The 16,214-nt window shown below is 41.4% G+C and overlaps 1 protein-coding gene across 7 annotated transcripts in view; it reads left to right on the top strand.

The window, feature by feature from the left end:
* The window catches only part of HERC1 (HECT and RLD domain containing E3 ubiquitin protein ligase family member 1), a 95,506-nt gene that overhangs the window by 76,305 nt on the left and 2,987 nt on the right, over positions 1 to 16,214 (top strand). For all 7 annotated transcript variants that reach the window (XM_039384082.1, XM_039384085.1, XM_039384088.1 and 4 more), the window contains exons 57-77: positions 90 to 204; positions 741 to 887; positions 1,392 to 1,493; positions 2,471 to 2,644; positions 2,945 to 3,238; positions 3,935 to 4,000; positions 4,113 to 4,238; positions 4,661 to 4,799; positions 5,259 to 5,440; positions 6,053 to 6,208; positions 6,710 to 6,832; positions 7,397 to 7,499; positions 8,188 to 8,357; positions 9,815 to 9,953; positions 10,481 to 10,650; positions 10,996 to 11,165; positions 11,319 to 11,484; positions 12,774 to 12,850; positions 13,244 to 13,496; positions 13,721 to 13,873; positions 14,815 to 15,120. In XM_039384082.1, coding sequence (XP_039240016.1) covers positions 90 to 204; positions 741 to 887; positions 1,392 to 1,493; positions 2,471 to 2,644; positions 2,945 to 3,238; positions 3,935 to 4,000; positions 4,113 to 4,238; positions 4,661 to 4,799; positions 5,259 to 5,440; positions 6,053 to 6,208; positions 6,710 to 6,832; positions 7,397 to 7,499; positions 8,188 to 8,357; positions 9,815 to 9,953; positions 10,481 to 10,650; positions 10,996 to 11,165; positions 11,319 to 11,484; positions 12,774 to 12,850; positions 13,244 to 13,496; positions 13,721 to 13,873; positions 14,815 to 15,120 — 3,331 coding nt within the window. The remainder of the gene's footprint in view (positions 1 to 89; positions 205 to 740; positions 888 to 1,391; positions 1,494 to 2,470; positions 2,645 to 2,944; positions 3,239 to 3,934; positions 4,001 to 4,112; positions 4,239 to 4,660; positions 4,800 to 5,258; positions 5,441 to 6,052; positions 6,209 to 6,709; positions 6,833 to 7,396; positions 7,500 to 8,187; positions 8,358 to 9,814; positions 9,954 to 10,480; positions 10,651 to 10,995; positions 11,166 to 11,318; positions 11,485 to 12,773; positions 12,851 to 13,243; positions 13,497 to 13,720; positions 13,874 to 14,814; positions 15,121 to 16,214) is intronic.

The following is a 16,214-nucleotide window of genomic DNA, read 5'->3' as shown; positions in this document are numbered from 1 at the left end:
CTACTGATATTGTAAGTTAATACCAGACCACTGATACTTGGTTAGTTAATACCTTTATTTTTTTTATTATTTCATCTGACTTGCTTTAGGGGATGCCACAATGGCTTGGTGTGTGTCTGGACTGTTCCCCAGGACATAGTGATCACACTGCAGTCCAGCTCAACTTGTTCAGAAGGATGGTGGGAGCAAGAAACAAGTGCCAAGGTAAAAGGAGTTATCTTGGTGTTTAAGAAATTCTCTCTGCTCATTGTGAAATTGAGGGAGGAGAAGAATGTGAGCAAGTTCCTTGAATCTCAGTGTTTCCTGGGAGAAGACAGTTACTAAAAAAGGAATGTCATTTGTCTGTGTCTAGGCATTTTCAGAACAGGAAATGAAAAATCACAAGTTTAAATTTTATTTGGCTAAATTTTATATTTTGATCTGTTTTCAGCCTTCCAAAAGTTGATAAATTTATACTAAAATTTAGTAAGAGTTTCGAGTTTTCTGTAGATAAAAAGAGTTAAGATAAATTTCACCTACATAAGTTGTAATGTGGCCTTTAATTTGTAAAGGGAGGAAAGATGATAATGTGACAAGATATGTATAAAATATTGTCATAGTAATGGGGTTTTTTTTAATTATTTATTGGAGCTTACCCCTGCCTGTGGATGATCAGTGTTTATTGCAGAAGACAGGCACTGTCATGCTGTTCCATTTTCTGTGAGCAGTTCAGTGTTCCATAACTGTGTGATTATTTGCAGGATGGATACAGGAAGGCAGTGGAAGTCAAGTGTGTGTTTCAGCTGAGGGGACACATCACTCCTGTCAGGACTGTTGCATTCAGCCCTGATGGACTGGCCTTGGTGTCTGGGGGCCTCGGGGGCCTCATGAACATTTGGTCTTTACGGGTAAGATCATCTTTGATATGGCTTGATTCTGTTTTTTAGCAGGAATATCTGGAATGGTCAAAGCCTCCCCCTCCCCAGACATGAGTTAGAAATGTTAGAGAAAGCATGGTATAAAATAATGTTATAAAATTGTAAATAATAAAACATAAATTGAAATTATATTAGCATTGAAGTAATTTATATTTATGGTTCTCTTATTGATTAGTTCTGTAGGTCTGGTCATGTTAGTTAGGCTTTGCAGAATCAGCCACTCTTTATGGTTGAAAACAATATTCTCTTATTTCAAGACTTTTTCAAGAGTCAGATAATGTGGACTTCTAAGTCCTTAGTTATCTCCTTATTGTGATAAAAATTCTAGATTTTTTTTGCTAGTAGGGTAAGTATTTCACTCTTTGCATAGCTGTTGAACAGCTTGGGAGGATATCATGCCTCAGAGGTGTGATGGTATGCACTGAACCAGAACTGATCTGTGTGCACACTGACTGCAGCCCCCTCTCTCCTCAGGATGGCTCAGTGTTGCAGAGTGTTGTGATAGGCTCTGGAGCAATCCAGACTGCAGTGTGGATACCTGAGGTTGGAGTAGCTGCCTGTTCCAACAGATCAAAGGTGACACTGTCTTAAAGTAACATTCTTTCACACTTCTTACTAAAAATGCTGTTTGTCTGTGTTTGCTTTCTTTTCTTCACCCCCCCCTTTTTTTTTTTTCTCTAGAAATATCTATCTAACACTCTCATATTTTCCAGACGTGTTGTTTTGGCTTTCAACTTTCATTTCACTCTGAAAAGACTGGGCTTTTTTGTTTGTATCCTGTGTTTAATGTGGTGGGGCAGGGTGGAATCCTTCTAGAAGAACTCGTAGTTACAAAGATGCTGCACGTGGGTTATATCAGCCCCTCTGTTTCATGGAAGCAGATGTAAATGAACAATTTACAGAAGACAGATTTATTTCTTTTATTCCTTTATGCAGCATGAAGAAATGTTTCATTTCCCCAACAAATAAGATAATTTAGTGATCTAAATTAATCTAAAGCAACCTCAGAAGTTTTTAAGAAACAGCAGAATTTACTTCAGTGTTTGCTGTGTCAGGAACTTGTGGCATCTGAACAGAAGTTTTAAAACAGCTGATTATTCCAAAAGGTGGTATTCTTGTGAATAAATACGGCACGAGTTATGACTCCTGTTAGCAGAGTCATACTCTGTGTGGGTCTAAGTATTTTATGGTTCTTTGAAAGTCTCTTCTGAACTCAATAAAGGTCATATTACAGGGCCAATCCTAAACTAAGGTTGCCTCTAAACTGAATCTTAACTTAAGGGTACAGCATTCACTGAAAGGAACTCTGCCTGTCACCATGTTTGTATTGTTCCTTGGAGTGATAATGGCAGCGTTGCCATGGCAATGTGAGGAAGTGGCAGATGGAGGTGGCTACTCCATAGCAGATTATTCCCCAACAGAGACAGGAATGTTTGAACCTTTGTGTTTTCTGGCCCCTATGGAAATTAAGACGGTTGGCAATAAATCAGTGGAGCTGCTTTGTGATTTTTTTTTTTTAATTTCTGGTGTGTCCCGTGCCTGCTGTTACACAGGATGTGTTGGTGGTGAACTGTACCTCCGAGTGGATATCTGCCAACCACGTCCTGGCCACGTGCAGGACTGCTCTGAAGCAGCAGGGAGTGCTGGGGCTGAACATGGCTCCCTGCATGAGAGCCTTCCTGGAGCGGCTGCCCATCATGCTGCAGGAGCAGTATGCCTATGAGAAGGTGAGAGGAGCTGATGCCAGCATTTCAGATGCATATCTGGCATGAGGTCACTGTTTGAATCTCAGCTGATTCCAGTTTTTCACCACAGAGAACCCACCAGGCTTTCCTACATCCCATTTGTAAATATCCTTCAGTCTCCTCAAAGCTAGCGGTCACCTACTTTGAAAAATATTGAAAATATTAGGAAAACTCTGACTTAAGCAGGGAGGAAAGTATTTTCTACAGGCCTAACTTTGAAGGACTCCTATTTCTGAGCTGATTACCATGTGTTTCCTCCCTCTCCCTCTGCCCTGCCTGTAGCCCCACGTTGTGTGTGGAGACCAGCTGGTGCACAGCCCCTACATGCAGTGCTTGGCCTCGCTGGCCGTGGGCCTTCACCTGGACCAGCTGCTGTGCAACCCCCCCGTGCCTCCCCACCACCAGAGCTGCCTCCCCGACCCCTCGGCCTGGAACCCCACCGAGTGGGCCTGGCTCGAGTGTTTCTCTACCACCATCAAAGCTGCAGAAGCCCTGGCCAAGGGAGCACAGTTCCCAGAATCCTTCACTGTCCCAGACCTGGAGCCTGTTCCAGAGGATGAGCTCACTCTCCTGATGGTAAAATTTGATGTTTTCTCTCAGCAGCAAAGCGTGTCATACAATCCACATCTCTGTACTATAAAGATTTATATTTATTAATATAAGCATCAACAATAAGTGTAAGTTTATTTTTTAATTCACTGGCTACGATGTACTGTTAAGATTGCTCTGTGTGTGTGTGTGTGTAATGAGCACAAGTCAGCAGCATATTAAAAAACCAAATTAAAACAACCCAATACTGTGACAGTAGTTTTCATAAGTGGTAGAAGCAAGAAATGTAGAGCTTTGCAATGCTATTTTAAGGGTAACTTTGGCACATTCCTACACCATATTATTTTGCTAGTGTCAATTTGCTTTTTGACTTCTTATGATATGTAAACCAAAATGGAAATTTTTGATTAAGAATTTTTTATCAGCAAGGTGTTTGCAATTGAATTGTTTTAAGCCAGTGTTTCCAACTGAAACTTGTAAAAGCCTTAAGCATCAGTAAATAGAAGGAGATTACTTCATAGTGAATTTTGTTTGTTTTGCTTTTTTTCATTTGGATTGCAGGACACAGATAAGTGTCATTGCTGCTGTGCACACATCCATTCTTATTGCTGTATCATTTAGAATAATTTGAATATTGTTCTCAGAAAGGAAAATGTGTCCATAACAGTAAAATAATGTGCATCTCTTGAGCTGAATGTGGTAACTGTGGCTTTTGCTGTGTAGGATAACAGTAAATGGATCAATGGCATGGATGAGCAGATCATGTCTTGGGCAACATCAAGGCCAGAGGTTAGTGAAACCGTTGGTTTGGGGTGTTCTGGAGGATTTTTCTCTCTTTTGGAACATTGTAGGCTGTTGAAAGTACTCTTGTTCTCAAACCTTCTCTCCTGCTCTTCCCTAGGATTGGCACTTGGGAGGGAAGTGTGATGTGTACCTGTGGGGAGCAGGCAGGCATGGACAGCTGGCAGAGGCTGGGAGGAATGTCATGATACCAGTGGCAGCACCTTCATTCTCTCAGGCTCAGCAGGTGATCCCTCGAAACCAGTCATGATCTAAGGATTTACCATCTATTATTTGTACAGCTTGTCAAAGTCTCTCTCTAAATATCTTTTCAATTTGTTCTTTGAATTTACTCCAAGTACCCCAAAACATGTGTTTTTACTGAAGAGGAACTCTTCAATTATTTGACAAATTCATACCAAGAAGCTAATGAAATCTGACAACACAGCATGATTTGAATTATTTTATATGATTTGAAAATACCTGCCCAGCTTTAACATAAAACATGTGGCAGTTTTGCTTTCTGAAATAACATCGACTTGATATAATATTGTCTTGACATAATTACAAAGAACACCAGTTAAAAGGAGATGGTGCATTGTAATGCAGGTATTACAGCTTTGCTGCATTTGACATATGTTAAAATTCTTTCCTGTCTTTCTAAACCAGGTGGTTTGTGGTCAGAATTGTACCTTTGTCATTCAAGCTAATGGCACCGTTTTGGCTTGTGGGGAAGGGAGTTATGGGCGACTGGGGCAAGGAAACTCTGATGATCTTCACGTCTTAACAGTCATTTCAGCACTGCAAGGTAATGCTGCTGGGTTTGAAAGGAATCGTTGAGAGAGCTCAAATGAGCATTTTGGTAGTTAGTATAATTGTGTTGATGCTCCTTTTGCAGATTTAGACATTAAATATTGTAGCGTTTAGTTAAAAAACACTGAAAAAAACCTCTAGATATAAATGTTTCCTTCATGTTTGAGTAGTAATATGTTTAAATTCCTTAATTTTAAGAAGTCTTCAGGGAAAAGTCTTTGCTCAGGTTAGGAACATTTAATTTCAAAGCTAATGGCAGGACAGGAGCATAAATTGTACGTGAGAAAATGAAGGTTTTGTTCAAAAGAAAAGTAAATTAATTGCTATAACAAGGAAACTGTTCCTGTGGTTTGTTCTTTTCCCAGACTTAATTGGCTGCCATTAGGCACACTTGTACGTGAAGAGTTTGTTGTAAGTTATTCTGACCTTTTGGTTTCTCATTTTTCTCCAACAGGCTTCGTTGTAACGCAGCTGGTGACCTCTTGTGGGTCTGATGGGCATTCCATGGCTCTGACAGAAAGTGGGGAAGTCTTCAGCTGGGGAGATGGAGACTACGGCAAACTGGGCCACGGGAACAGCGACCGGCAGCGCAGGCCTCGGCAGATCGAGGCCCTGCAAGGAGAAGAAGTGGTGCAGGTCCCAAAATATTCTGTGTCTCCTTCCAACTGCAGGGCTGGTAACCCAGTGCTGTGTCCTCTGGGTGAAAACAGGCAACTCCTGCCTTCTCTGGGCTTTCTGGACCAAGTTGGTGATGTCCAGTTGAAGGATGTTCATACCACAGAGCCTGGTGTTGATGTGGGATGTTGATGGACAGTTGGTACTGGAGAAAGCTAAAAATCAGAGCATGGAAGAGGGGGGTGATCTAAAGATTATCAAATTACAGACATGATTTACAGGCTTCCCTTCGTCTTTGTCAGGTGACTTTGACCTACAAATCTGGTCACCAAGGCCTGACAGTGCCATATTTGGCTTTGACTGGAGGTTTCTTTATAAAAATACAAGATAATCACACAGCAAAATTCTTCATGCAAATATCCTCTGGTCCTCCTCCATAACATTACCATTGAAAAGAATAAGAGATGGATTGCTGGAGAAATCATTAATACTAAAATGTCTGTATTTTAGCTCTTTAAAAGTGAATATAACTTAGGGGAGGAAAAGATATTACATATATACATATAATAACCAATATAATCTTCTGTCCAAATTTAAAATGTGTTGTAAAAATGATGTTTATTTTGCTTCCAGATGTCATGTGGCTTCAAACACTCAGCTGTGGTGACAGCAGATGGCAAACTCTTTACCTTTGGAAATGGTGATTATGGTCGATTAGGACTTGGCAACACTTCCAATAAGAAACTTCCAGAACGAGTGACGGCGCTGGAAGGTTACCAGATTGGACAGGCATGGTTTACCTAAAACTAGCCCTGGATCTGTGTTTAAAGCTGATGTTTGTAATGTATTTACGTGTTCAGTTGTGGCTTTTTAACCTTGGCTTTTATTTTGGTTATGATGGCAATATTTGACTATGCGTGATTTTTTTTAATAATTACTTTCCTGACTCTCTTGATCCTATTTTTGTAAAACTGCCCTTGTTTTTTAACATTTTAACATTTCAAGATTGAGGCAATTTTAAGCATGAATCAATGAGCTGCTTTATATTTTTAAACAGGGAATATGTGTAGCATAATACTGTCCTTTGGCTCTATGTGCTGAGAGGAACAAAAGAAAATACTACTGTGTTCTAAATGTCTTTAAAACACTCTAATAACCAATGGAATTTTTAATGGTTTTACATAGATACTTAATTTTTAAACACTGTTTTTCTTCTAAAAGGTAGTTGGAGTGTTTGAGTTAGTAGTAAGTTACCAAAAATGGTGGTAATAACATATTTCTCTCCCTCAGGTGGCCTGTGGCCTCAATCACACTGTAGCTGTGTCAACAGATGGCTCAATGGTCTGGGCTTTTGGAGATGGAGATTATGGGAAACTTGGTCTGGGAAATTCCACTGCAAAGTCCTCACCACAGGTTAGAATCCACGGGGAAGTTATTCTGGCCATAGATTTTCAGTGTTGTTCAACGTGTTGTACAGTAATTTTCAGAAGGTAAATTATTAATTCCACGCTGTTGTAACACAGTCTGGCTCAAGTAATTCTAGTGACACATTATGCTGAGCCTGGTACTCTAAAGAGCTTCACATAAATTATAGTGACCTTATCTCAGTAGCAATACAAATTGCAAAAATCTGAGGTTTCTCTTAGAGAAGAGAAATTTCTTGTTTTGGAAATCGGGGGGAAGGTTGTTTACACACTCACCTACTTCATCCAGTGTCATTCCCAGTAAAAAAAAGATGTTTTGAATCATTGTACACAGAATAAGATGATAATTCTGTTAAAGAAAAACTCTGTTTCTGTTTTCTGTATTAATTTCCAAGTGTTAAGTAATATAATCCAACAATGTATGCAGTGCACAGGGGGAATTAAAAAAAAATTTCTTTTTTTGGAACCAGGAGTTTCAGATTAAATTCATGTTTGCTTTCTGTTTATACTCTTGTAATTCTATACCTTGTTTTCCTTTCACTTTACCCCTTAGAAAGTGGATATTCTTTGTGGAATTGGAATAAAAAAAGTTGCCTGTGGAACTCAGTTCTCTGTTGCACTGACTAAAGATGGTCATGTATATACTTTTGGACAAGGTAAGAGAATCTGTTCTTTGGACATTTCTATCTATCTACAGCCTTGTGTGTATTGCAAGTGAAAAGGAAGACTATTAAGACACATTTCTAGGACTGACCTAATGATGTTTTTTAGAAATGTGTTGACCTAATCTGAATTTTGGAACTTCAGCAACGTCATTTTAATGTACACCTAAAATCCAGATTTGTAGCTCTGTGTAGTTTGATCTCAGGACAACCTTTCAGGTCTGGGGTTTTTTTTTCAGTAATTCCCTTTTTGAAGAGGATTTCCCTAAAATTTCATTGAATTCCACACATCCAAGGACATTGGGTTACTTCAAAGTTTACACAGTCTAATAAAGCATGTGCCTACATATTTAAACATCTGGACAGGAGAATTTCCATGAGCACAGAATTAAACAATAAATTCAAGCAAATAACAGTAAACTTCCTAAGTCAGTTAATTCATCTGTATTTTAAAACTGTACATTTAGGCCTGGAAGTCTTGGTTTGGTAGAATTTGCTCTTGTTTGAGCCTTCAGCAATATTCCGAGGGCCGTGGGAAGCACCAGTTTGTAGGAAGCATCCCCCGCCTTTCTCCCTGACTGCAGTGGTGTCCCAGTTCCAGGACTGTATGGAGCTGCTTTCTGTCCCTCCCTGACTCCTCCCTTTCCGTGCCCCTGGCTCCAGAGGTGTGTTCCCATTCCAGATCGCCTCATCGGTTTGCCCGAGGGCCGTGCCCGGAACCACAACCGGCCCCAGCAGGTGCCGGTGCTGTCGGGGATCTTCATCGAGGACATCGCGGTGGGGGCAGAGCACACCCTGGCCCTGTCCTCCACGGGGGATGTCTATGCCTGGGGCAGCAATTCCGAGGGGCAGGTATGTGCTCTTTTATTCTCCTGACCTTCGTAAGGCTGTCGTTGTGCTTCACAGATGGATTTGGAATATTGATCCTAATGACTCCTCCTGCAATTTCCATTATTTGCCTGTTTATTCCCTGTAGCACTTTGGGGAAGCACTCAAAACATTCTAGGCAAATTATCCTAATCCAAGCTTTTTTAAAAATTCATAAATTTTTACCTAATTCTTGAGCTATCACCAGTTTTTTCAACATAATAAAAATTATGGTTGGTGTCAATCAGATTTGTGAACTCTTTAGGTGCTTTTCATAGTGAAAATATAAATTAACCTTTTTAAAGGAGTGATTTTTTTTTTAAAGTCAGAAAAAAATGTAATAAATGATAAATTCTCCCTCACCACATGTTCAACTCAAATTTTTTGAAAGGACTTCAGCTTTTTGACACTTCTACATGCTACAAGTATCAGAGTGAGCCTCTTCATATAGCAGGTGATGGTGTTTCAGGAAGTTTGGGCAAATTCATCCTGTGGTGTTTTAGGACTGAGTTTTTGAGAAGGCTTGTTGGGCAAGTTTTTTAGAATAATTTCTCTGAGTTGTTTTTTTTTTTTTTATTGCTTTTGGTTTGTTGATTTTTTTGGGTTTTTTTAATATGATACTTTGTGGTTTTGTGAGGGAAGAAATTGTTAGGGTAAAAAATGTAAATAAATTGATTCTGAAAGCTGTTTTATATGATTTTTGGTTCAAAATACTGGTTTTATACAAACCAGTATTTTGGTAAAAAAATATACACTCTTGCAATATGAAATTTTTAACCTATGGAATATGAAATTAGAATATGATGTGAAACTCGGTAAAAAATCAGAACAGCTTCAGTAAATTCTCTTTTTGCACAAATTGTGTTTTCATAAACTATTGTAGCAATTTACATGCTGGAACAAAAATGGTATTTAAATGGCACAGAGGAGATGTAGAAGATGAGTTGTCTGTGCATGAGAGACTGTGCAGTACAGACAACTTAGCAGCATAGGGTAGTTCCTCAGTCTGGAAAAGATCTTCAAGAAGTCTCCAGCTGTTTTTGAGTCTCTTTGACACATAGATCTGCTACTCCAGTCGGGTACAGATGCAATATTTTATCAAAAGTAAAAGAGATAGATATAGATATATGGATATGGATATATGGATATGGATATATGGATATGGATATATGGATATGGATATATGGATATGGATATATGGATATGGATATATGGATATGGATATATGGATATGGATATATGGCTATATAGATATGGCTATATAGATATGGCTATATAGATATGGCTATATAGAGAGAGTACATTTTTTTAATCCCAGTATATGCTGTAGATAAATATAATTTTTTACCATTTGCTCTGAATTTTTGCTTAGAGAGTTTTAGAAGCACCGTGACAGCTGTTGATTGTTCTTTGTCCCTTTTCTATCTGTTCCCAATGGTCAGCTTGGCCTGGGCCACACCAACCACGTGCGGGAGCCCACCCTGGTCACGGTCCTGCAGGGGAAGAACGTCCGGCAGATCTCGGCCGGGCGCTGCCACAGCGCGGCCTGGACGGCCCCCCCTGTGCCCCCACGAGCTCCGGGTGAGCAACCGGCAGCAGGACAAGAGGGCTGGGGCTTCAGCTGTGCCAGGGGAGGTTTGGGTTGGATATTGGGAAGAAATTCTTCACAGAGAGAGTGCTCAGCCATTGGAACGGGCTGCCCAGGGAGGGGGTGGATTCTCCATCCTTGGAGGTGTTTAAGGTGAGACTGGATGTGGCATCAGTGCCATGGGCTGGGAACCACAGCAGGGTTGGACTTGATGATCTCAGAGGTCCTTTCCAACCCAGCTGATTCTATGGTTCTAACTGAGGTTTTATGGCCATTTGTTTTAGTCCTGCCAGGTGTTCCTGAGCTATGAGTGCAACAAGAATTCTGAACATTTGAGACAAAATTTGTTTAGTTTTATATCCATGCAGCGTTTCCTGTTATCTTGGTCTTAATTTGGCTGCTGTCGTGGTTTAACCCCAGTAGGCAGCTAAGCTGCTGTGGGTAAAATCAACTCCATCCCAGCCAAAAGCAAACCAGCTCCCCTTTATCAAACACTGCTTTGTTTCTCTTCCTGTGATAGGTGTTTCAGTGCCTTTGCAGCTCGGTTTACCTGATGCCATCCCACCACAGTACGGGGCACTGAAGGAAGTGAGCATTCATACAGTGAGGGCAAGGCTGAGACTGCTGTACCATTTTTCTGACCTCATGTACTCTTCGTGGAGATTACTTAACCTCAGTCCTAATAACCAGGTAAAATTCCTTTGGAAAAAACTGTCTTGGCTCTATTGTGTTATGCCATGTTGCTAGAGAGTTTCTGGCCAGGTTGAGATGGATCTTTGTGAAAAAAATTTAAAAAAAATATAATTCTGGATTAAACCAAACTTTGTCAAGGTATTGTTCTATATTTTCACTTACACTAGCACTGACGTGTCAGTGTTTCAGTTTCCAAGAGCTTTTTAACTTTAAAACCAGAAAGCACTAACCTGTTTCCTGAAGCACTGGAGTGCCAGTGATTGCTCTGAAGGGTTTTATTGTGGGAAGAATGGAATTAATAGCCTTTATTGACATGTTTATTCTGGTGCTGCTTTATTTCAGAACAGTACATCTCATTACAATGCTGGAACGTGGGGAATAGTGCAGGGCCAGCTGAGGCCCTTGCTGGCACCCCGGGTGTACACCCTGCCCATGGTGCGCTCCATAGGGAAAACCATGGTGCAGGGCAAGAACTACGGGCCCCAGATCACTGTGAAGAGGATCTCAACCAGGTCAGTGCTGCTTCCACAGACCCTGTGTCATGCTGGTGTTCACCCATCTCCTGATCTTTGGGCGTTCTGAGCTCTCTGTCCAGCTTTGTTAGGGCAGTGATTCCGTAGCCCTTACATTTGAGTTACGTTGTCTGGCTGTGTTTCTCCCCACAGAGGTCGGAAGTGCAAGCCCATCTTTGTCCAGATAGCAAGGCAGGTGGTGAAGCTGAACGCCTCAGACCTTCGCCTGCCCTCCCGGGCCTGGAAGGTGAAACTGGTTGGAGAAGGAGCTGATGATGCAGGTGGAGTGTTTGATGACACTATTACAGAAATGTGTCAGGTACGTCTAGGAACTCAAAACGCCTGGGGAGAGGTTTTGTTCTCTCTTACAGTATTTTTCAAATTTTCCTCTTTGCGGCATAGCAAGTACTTGTTCTTCAGTGCTGAGCCACGGCACTAGGGCTACCTGCTTAGGGGTGTCTCTGAGGATAAAGAAATCTTCCTAGATTGTGTCAAGGAGATGCTATAAGGCCACACTATAACTAGTGTTACATTAGGCTGCTTGGAATTCTGAGATGGCCCCTACACGTTACAGGAGCATTTTGCAGCCTCCCATTCTGTCCAGCCAGGACCTTCTTCAAGAAGCTGTGCTGTGTTCCATGCCTGCAGCACATTCCATGCCTGCAGTGCAGAAACACCTCAGGCAGGTGCTTCTCACATACCTGAAGACATTTTCACCTCTCAGATTCAGTCCTGGAAAGACCATCAGTAGCAGGAAGTGCCTGGGTTTGCCTGTCTGTGACCAGGATACTGTGGCCATTTCAGTCCTTTCAGATTCCCCAGGAACTAACTGAAGGCTCCAGGCTGCAGGACTAAGACAAAGCTCATGTGTTCTGCCTCTAGTTTTAAGGATGTCTCAGTCCCCTGTGACACAGCTCTGATTGTAGCCAGGAGAAGGATTCAGGGCAATGCTGGCTGCAGAAGTTTGGTTGTTCCTTAATCTTCCAAAGCCTCAAAATACAAAGAATGAGGATTTGGGAGGTTAATGAATCTGTCTGCTTAGTCTGGGATGGGACAAGAGCTATGGGTAGTGCTGGAGCTGGCACTGGAGTCAGAGTTAGGATACAGGATGGAAAAACTGAAGGACTCCATTTATTAGTGAATTTTCTGGAGCCTGTAAGACTAGAGTAGGGTTGATTCGGGTAAGGGCTTGAGGCGTAGTTTTTGGGTTCTTTCCTGGACAGTTTACATTCAATCTGAGGTGTGATGAGGGTTCAGAACAAAACTGAACATTTTTTTGGATCTTGGAAAAGCTGCACCAGTAGGAAAAAGAGGTTATGGCTTCTGATTATTTTGGAAACAGGCACCAGGAATGTATCACAGAGCAGCCACAGGAAAATAACAATTATAGGCTGACATAAGGGCAGGTTTTGGGGGGAAAAAATGCTTTTATTACTTACAGTCATCCTCTGATGTTTACTTTCTCTTCAGTGTTTTGTATTAATTTGTAAAGAGTAATCATCACTATAGTGGAATATTCTGTCATGTAATGCTATAATGTCTTAATAATTATGACATAGGTTTGTTATCCCTGTGTCTAAGAAGGCTTTTTTGTTGTTGATTTTTAAGGAACTGGAAACTGGAATCGTAGACCTGCTCATTCCTTCCCCAAATGCTACAGCTGAAGTAGGCTACAACAGGGATAGGTGAGTTGTGCAGGACTTGATTTATTGCAGATGGTAGGGGTTGAAAATCCAAATCTAGTAACTGTTTTATACCAAATGATGAGGCTTCATGACTGTCTCTAGTATATTTTTTCCTTCAGGTTGTAATGTTACTCTATTATGGAGGAGAGGGCATGGTTTGAACATGAACTTGCCGGATTACTGATGGCAGAGTTCAGAGTAACATCAGGAATGGCAGCCCTTGTGTCAGGAGTGCTGCCTTCCTCAGCCTCAGGGTCTTAACAGCTAGAGAAAACAGTAATGGTCTTGTTTGGCCACCCCTTGGCGACAAGTGTGTGGGCAGTTTGCTCTTTTACGTCTAATGAAGTAGCATAGAAATGATACAGTGTTTTCACTGATTCTTTGTTGTTCCAGGTTTCTCTTTAACCCTTCAGCATGTTTAGATGAACACCTGATGCAGTTCAAGTTCCTGGGCATTCTCATGGGTGTGGCTATTCGTACAAAAAAGCCATTAGATCTTCATTTGGCTCCAATGGTCTGGAAGCAACTTTGTTGTATCCCACTCATCTTGGAGGATTTGGAGGAGGTAGATCTGCTCTATGTGCAGACCCTCAACAGCATTCTTCACATTGAAGACAGTGGGATTACTGAAGAAAATTTCCATGAGGTAAGATGGGAAAGTTGAAGCTTTCAGGTTTATTCTGGAAGTGATTGCTTTGTCAGATTGACCTTCACTTCAGTATTTATATCATTTCAGTCTCCATTCTTGGCATAACAAGCACTTTGTGTGCATTTAGAATAGTTTGTGATATATAGTTCTAGGTGACTTAGGGTAAAAAGTTAAACTTGTATCACTTACACTCAACATGCTTTTCCTGTTTTGCATCACAGATGATTCCTTTAGATTCTTTTGTTGGCCAAAGTGCTGATGGAAAAATGGTTCCCATAATCCCTGGAGGGAACAGTATCCCACTTACCTTTTCAAACAGGAAAGAGTATGTGGAGAGGGCAATAGAGTACAGACTCCATGAGATGGACCGTCAGGTAAGACTCCTTGGGACCCATCCCTGTTGGGAGTGGGAACAGGGGGTGATTTATCCCAGTTTCCATTACAGTTTGTGGTAAGAAAAGTTTAGTTTTCTGTACCTTGACTGTGTTCCCGTGGCTTTTCTTCCCCCACAAATTGTTTTGGGGTTTTCTTTTAGATTAGTCCTGTTTTTCTCAGTAATTGCTCAGTTGGCAGAAGAGCATTAGAAATCAGAGCTTGTCTACACTAGAGTAGCCCCACTGCAACCACTTGAGAAAAGAATTTTGCATTTTTGCATGCAATTTTGCATGCTGGGCACTGTAACTGGGCATTTTAACAACACAGAGGCTATCTAAAGTAAATATTATTGACAAACATAAACAAACATATTGTTTAATTTGAGACTGTTTCTCTTCTGCTATAACACAAAACCTGCAAATATTCCATGATATGTTTTGGGAAGTGCTTGTTACCTGTTTGCCATTTGATCAGTGAACCTTGTGAAAGCAGTGTGCTAATTACAAGGTAGAGATGCACGTGTGGTATTGTGTGTGTTGGAGAAGCAGCTTTCTCATCAGAGGTACCAAATCCTAAGTCTTGTAGAACGAGAACATTCTCACCATACACCTGAGGTGGAACAAAGTGTTATTTGTGTTTACACAGTTCCTTGGGTTAGCCATCGTCATTTGTGCTGCCAACTTGTACTTTGAGCAGTTCTGTTTAGTATCAAAACATGTTTTTAAATGTACAATTACAATTTAAAATATCTGTGATGTTCTGGATTTTGAGAAGCAATCCAGCCCTTGCAGGGGGTGCACGTGTGGGAGGCAGATGTTCTGTAATTCTGTCTCTCTATCCCATTTCTCAGCTGAGAAGTTATTTCTGGTTTTGGATGGTACAGAAGTGGTGGAGGTGAGACAATTGCACTTCAGATGTCTCTTCTGGTTTTGGCCAACAGGTGGCTGCTGTCAGGGAGGGAATGTCCTGGATTGTTCCCGTTCCTTTGCTGTCCCTTCTGACTGCCAAGCAGTTGGAGCAAATGGTCTGTGGAATGCCAGAAATCTCCGTTGAAGTTCTGAAGAAAGTTGTGCGATACAGGGAGGTGGATGAGCAGCATCAGCTGGTGCAGTGGTTCTGGCACACCCTGGAGGAGTTTTCCAATGAGGAGAGAGTCCTTTTCATGAGGTTTGTGTCAGGAAGATCTCGACTGCCAGCCAACACAGCTGATATCTCTCAGCGATTCCAAATAATGAAGGTTGATAGGGTAAGTTGCTGGGTTTATTTGGCTTTTTTGTAATTAATATTATTTTCTTATTCATCTCTATTATGGTCTGTCCTTTGCCAGTAGGAGACAGTTTCCATTGTTCTAAATTTACAGGAAAAGTATGGGATGGGACATGCTCTGAGTTAAGCCCAGACATTTTTATTGTGCAGAAGGACATAAGCTGCGTGAATTGCTTCTTAATTAATGTGGTGCAATCAGTGATTAAAGGTCAAGACAAGTTCTTGCACTACAAACAAACCTTGTTCTATTGTAACTTGCCCACAGCGCTTTTCTGTTCCAATCTCCTTTTTTGATTTGGTAATTTTCATTCTGGTTTTAAGTGTTAATTTTGTCTGAGTGGCAACATACGACCAGTAGTGAACTATAACGTTTTTAAACCACTGCAGTGAGTTTACAGTGTTATTTCACATACAGCATGCATTCATTTGGCATTGTTTTGGGGCTTTGTGCAGTGAAAGCATGTTGTCTGTGAACAACATGAATCAAAAACGTGACAAAATCAAAGATGACAGTGGCTTGTCTGCCATCTTTGGTCAGGTGTCTCTTGTGTTGAGAGACACTGTTTTGGAATTGAATGTTGCTTGGTACAGAGGGCTGAGGAGTGGGATCAGCTGTTCAAATAACTGAGTTTCATCAGTGAGTTATTTACAAAGTAGGTGACACAGCAGTAGTTTTGCACATACTTAAGGATGAAACAAATGCTGTAAACGAGAGGCCAGTCCGTTTCCTAAAAGGAACTTGGGGCTAGAATAATATCTTTATTGATGATCTGCATGAGGGGATTGCGTGTACCATCAGCAAATTTGCAGATGACACTAAGTTGGGGGGGAGTGTTGATCAGCTGGAGGGCAGGAGGGCTCTGCAGAGGGGCCTGGACAGGCTGGAGAGTTGGGCTGATTCCAGTGGGATGAGGTTCAACCAGGCCAAGTGCCGGGTCCTGCCCTTTGGCCACAAGAAGCCCCGGCAGCCCCACAGGCTGGGGACAGAGTGGCTGGAGAGCAGCCAGGCAGAGAGGGAGCTGGGAATTTGGATTGACAGGAAGCTGAACAGGAGCCAGAGTGTGCCCAGGTGGC

The sequence above is a fragment of the Pipra filicauda genome, unplaced genomic scaffold (assembly GCF_003945595.2).
Source record: "Pipra filicauda isolate LSUMZ 115617 unplaced genomic scaffold, ASM394559v2 scaffold338_size783178_pilon, whole genome shotgun sequence".
Lineage (NCBI taxonomy): Eukaryota > Metazoa > Chordata > Aves > Passeriformes > Pipridae > Pipra > Pipra filicauda.
The sequence above is the reverse complement of the archived record's forward strand: the minus strand, read 5'-3'. Positions and strand labels throughout refer to the sequence as shown.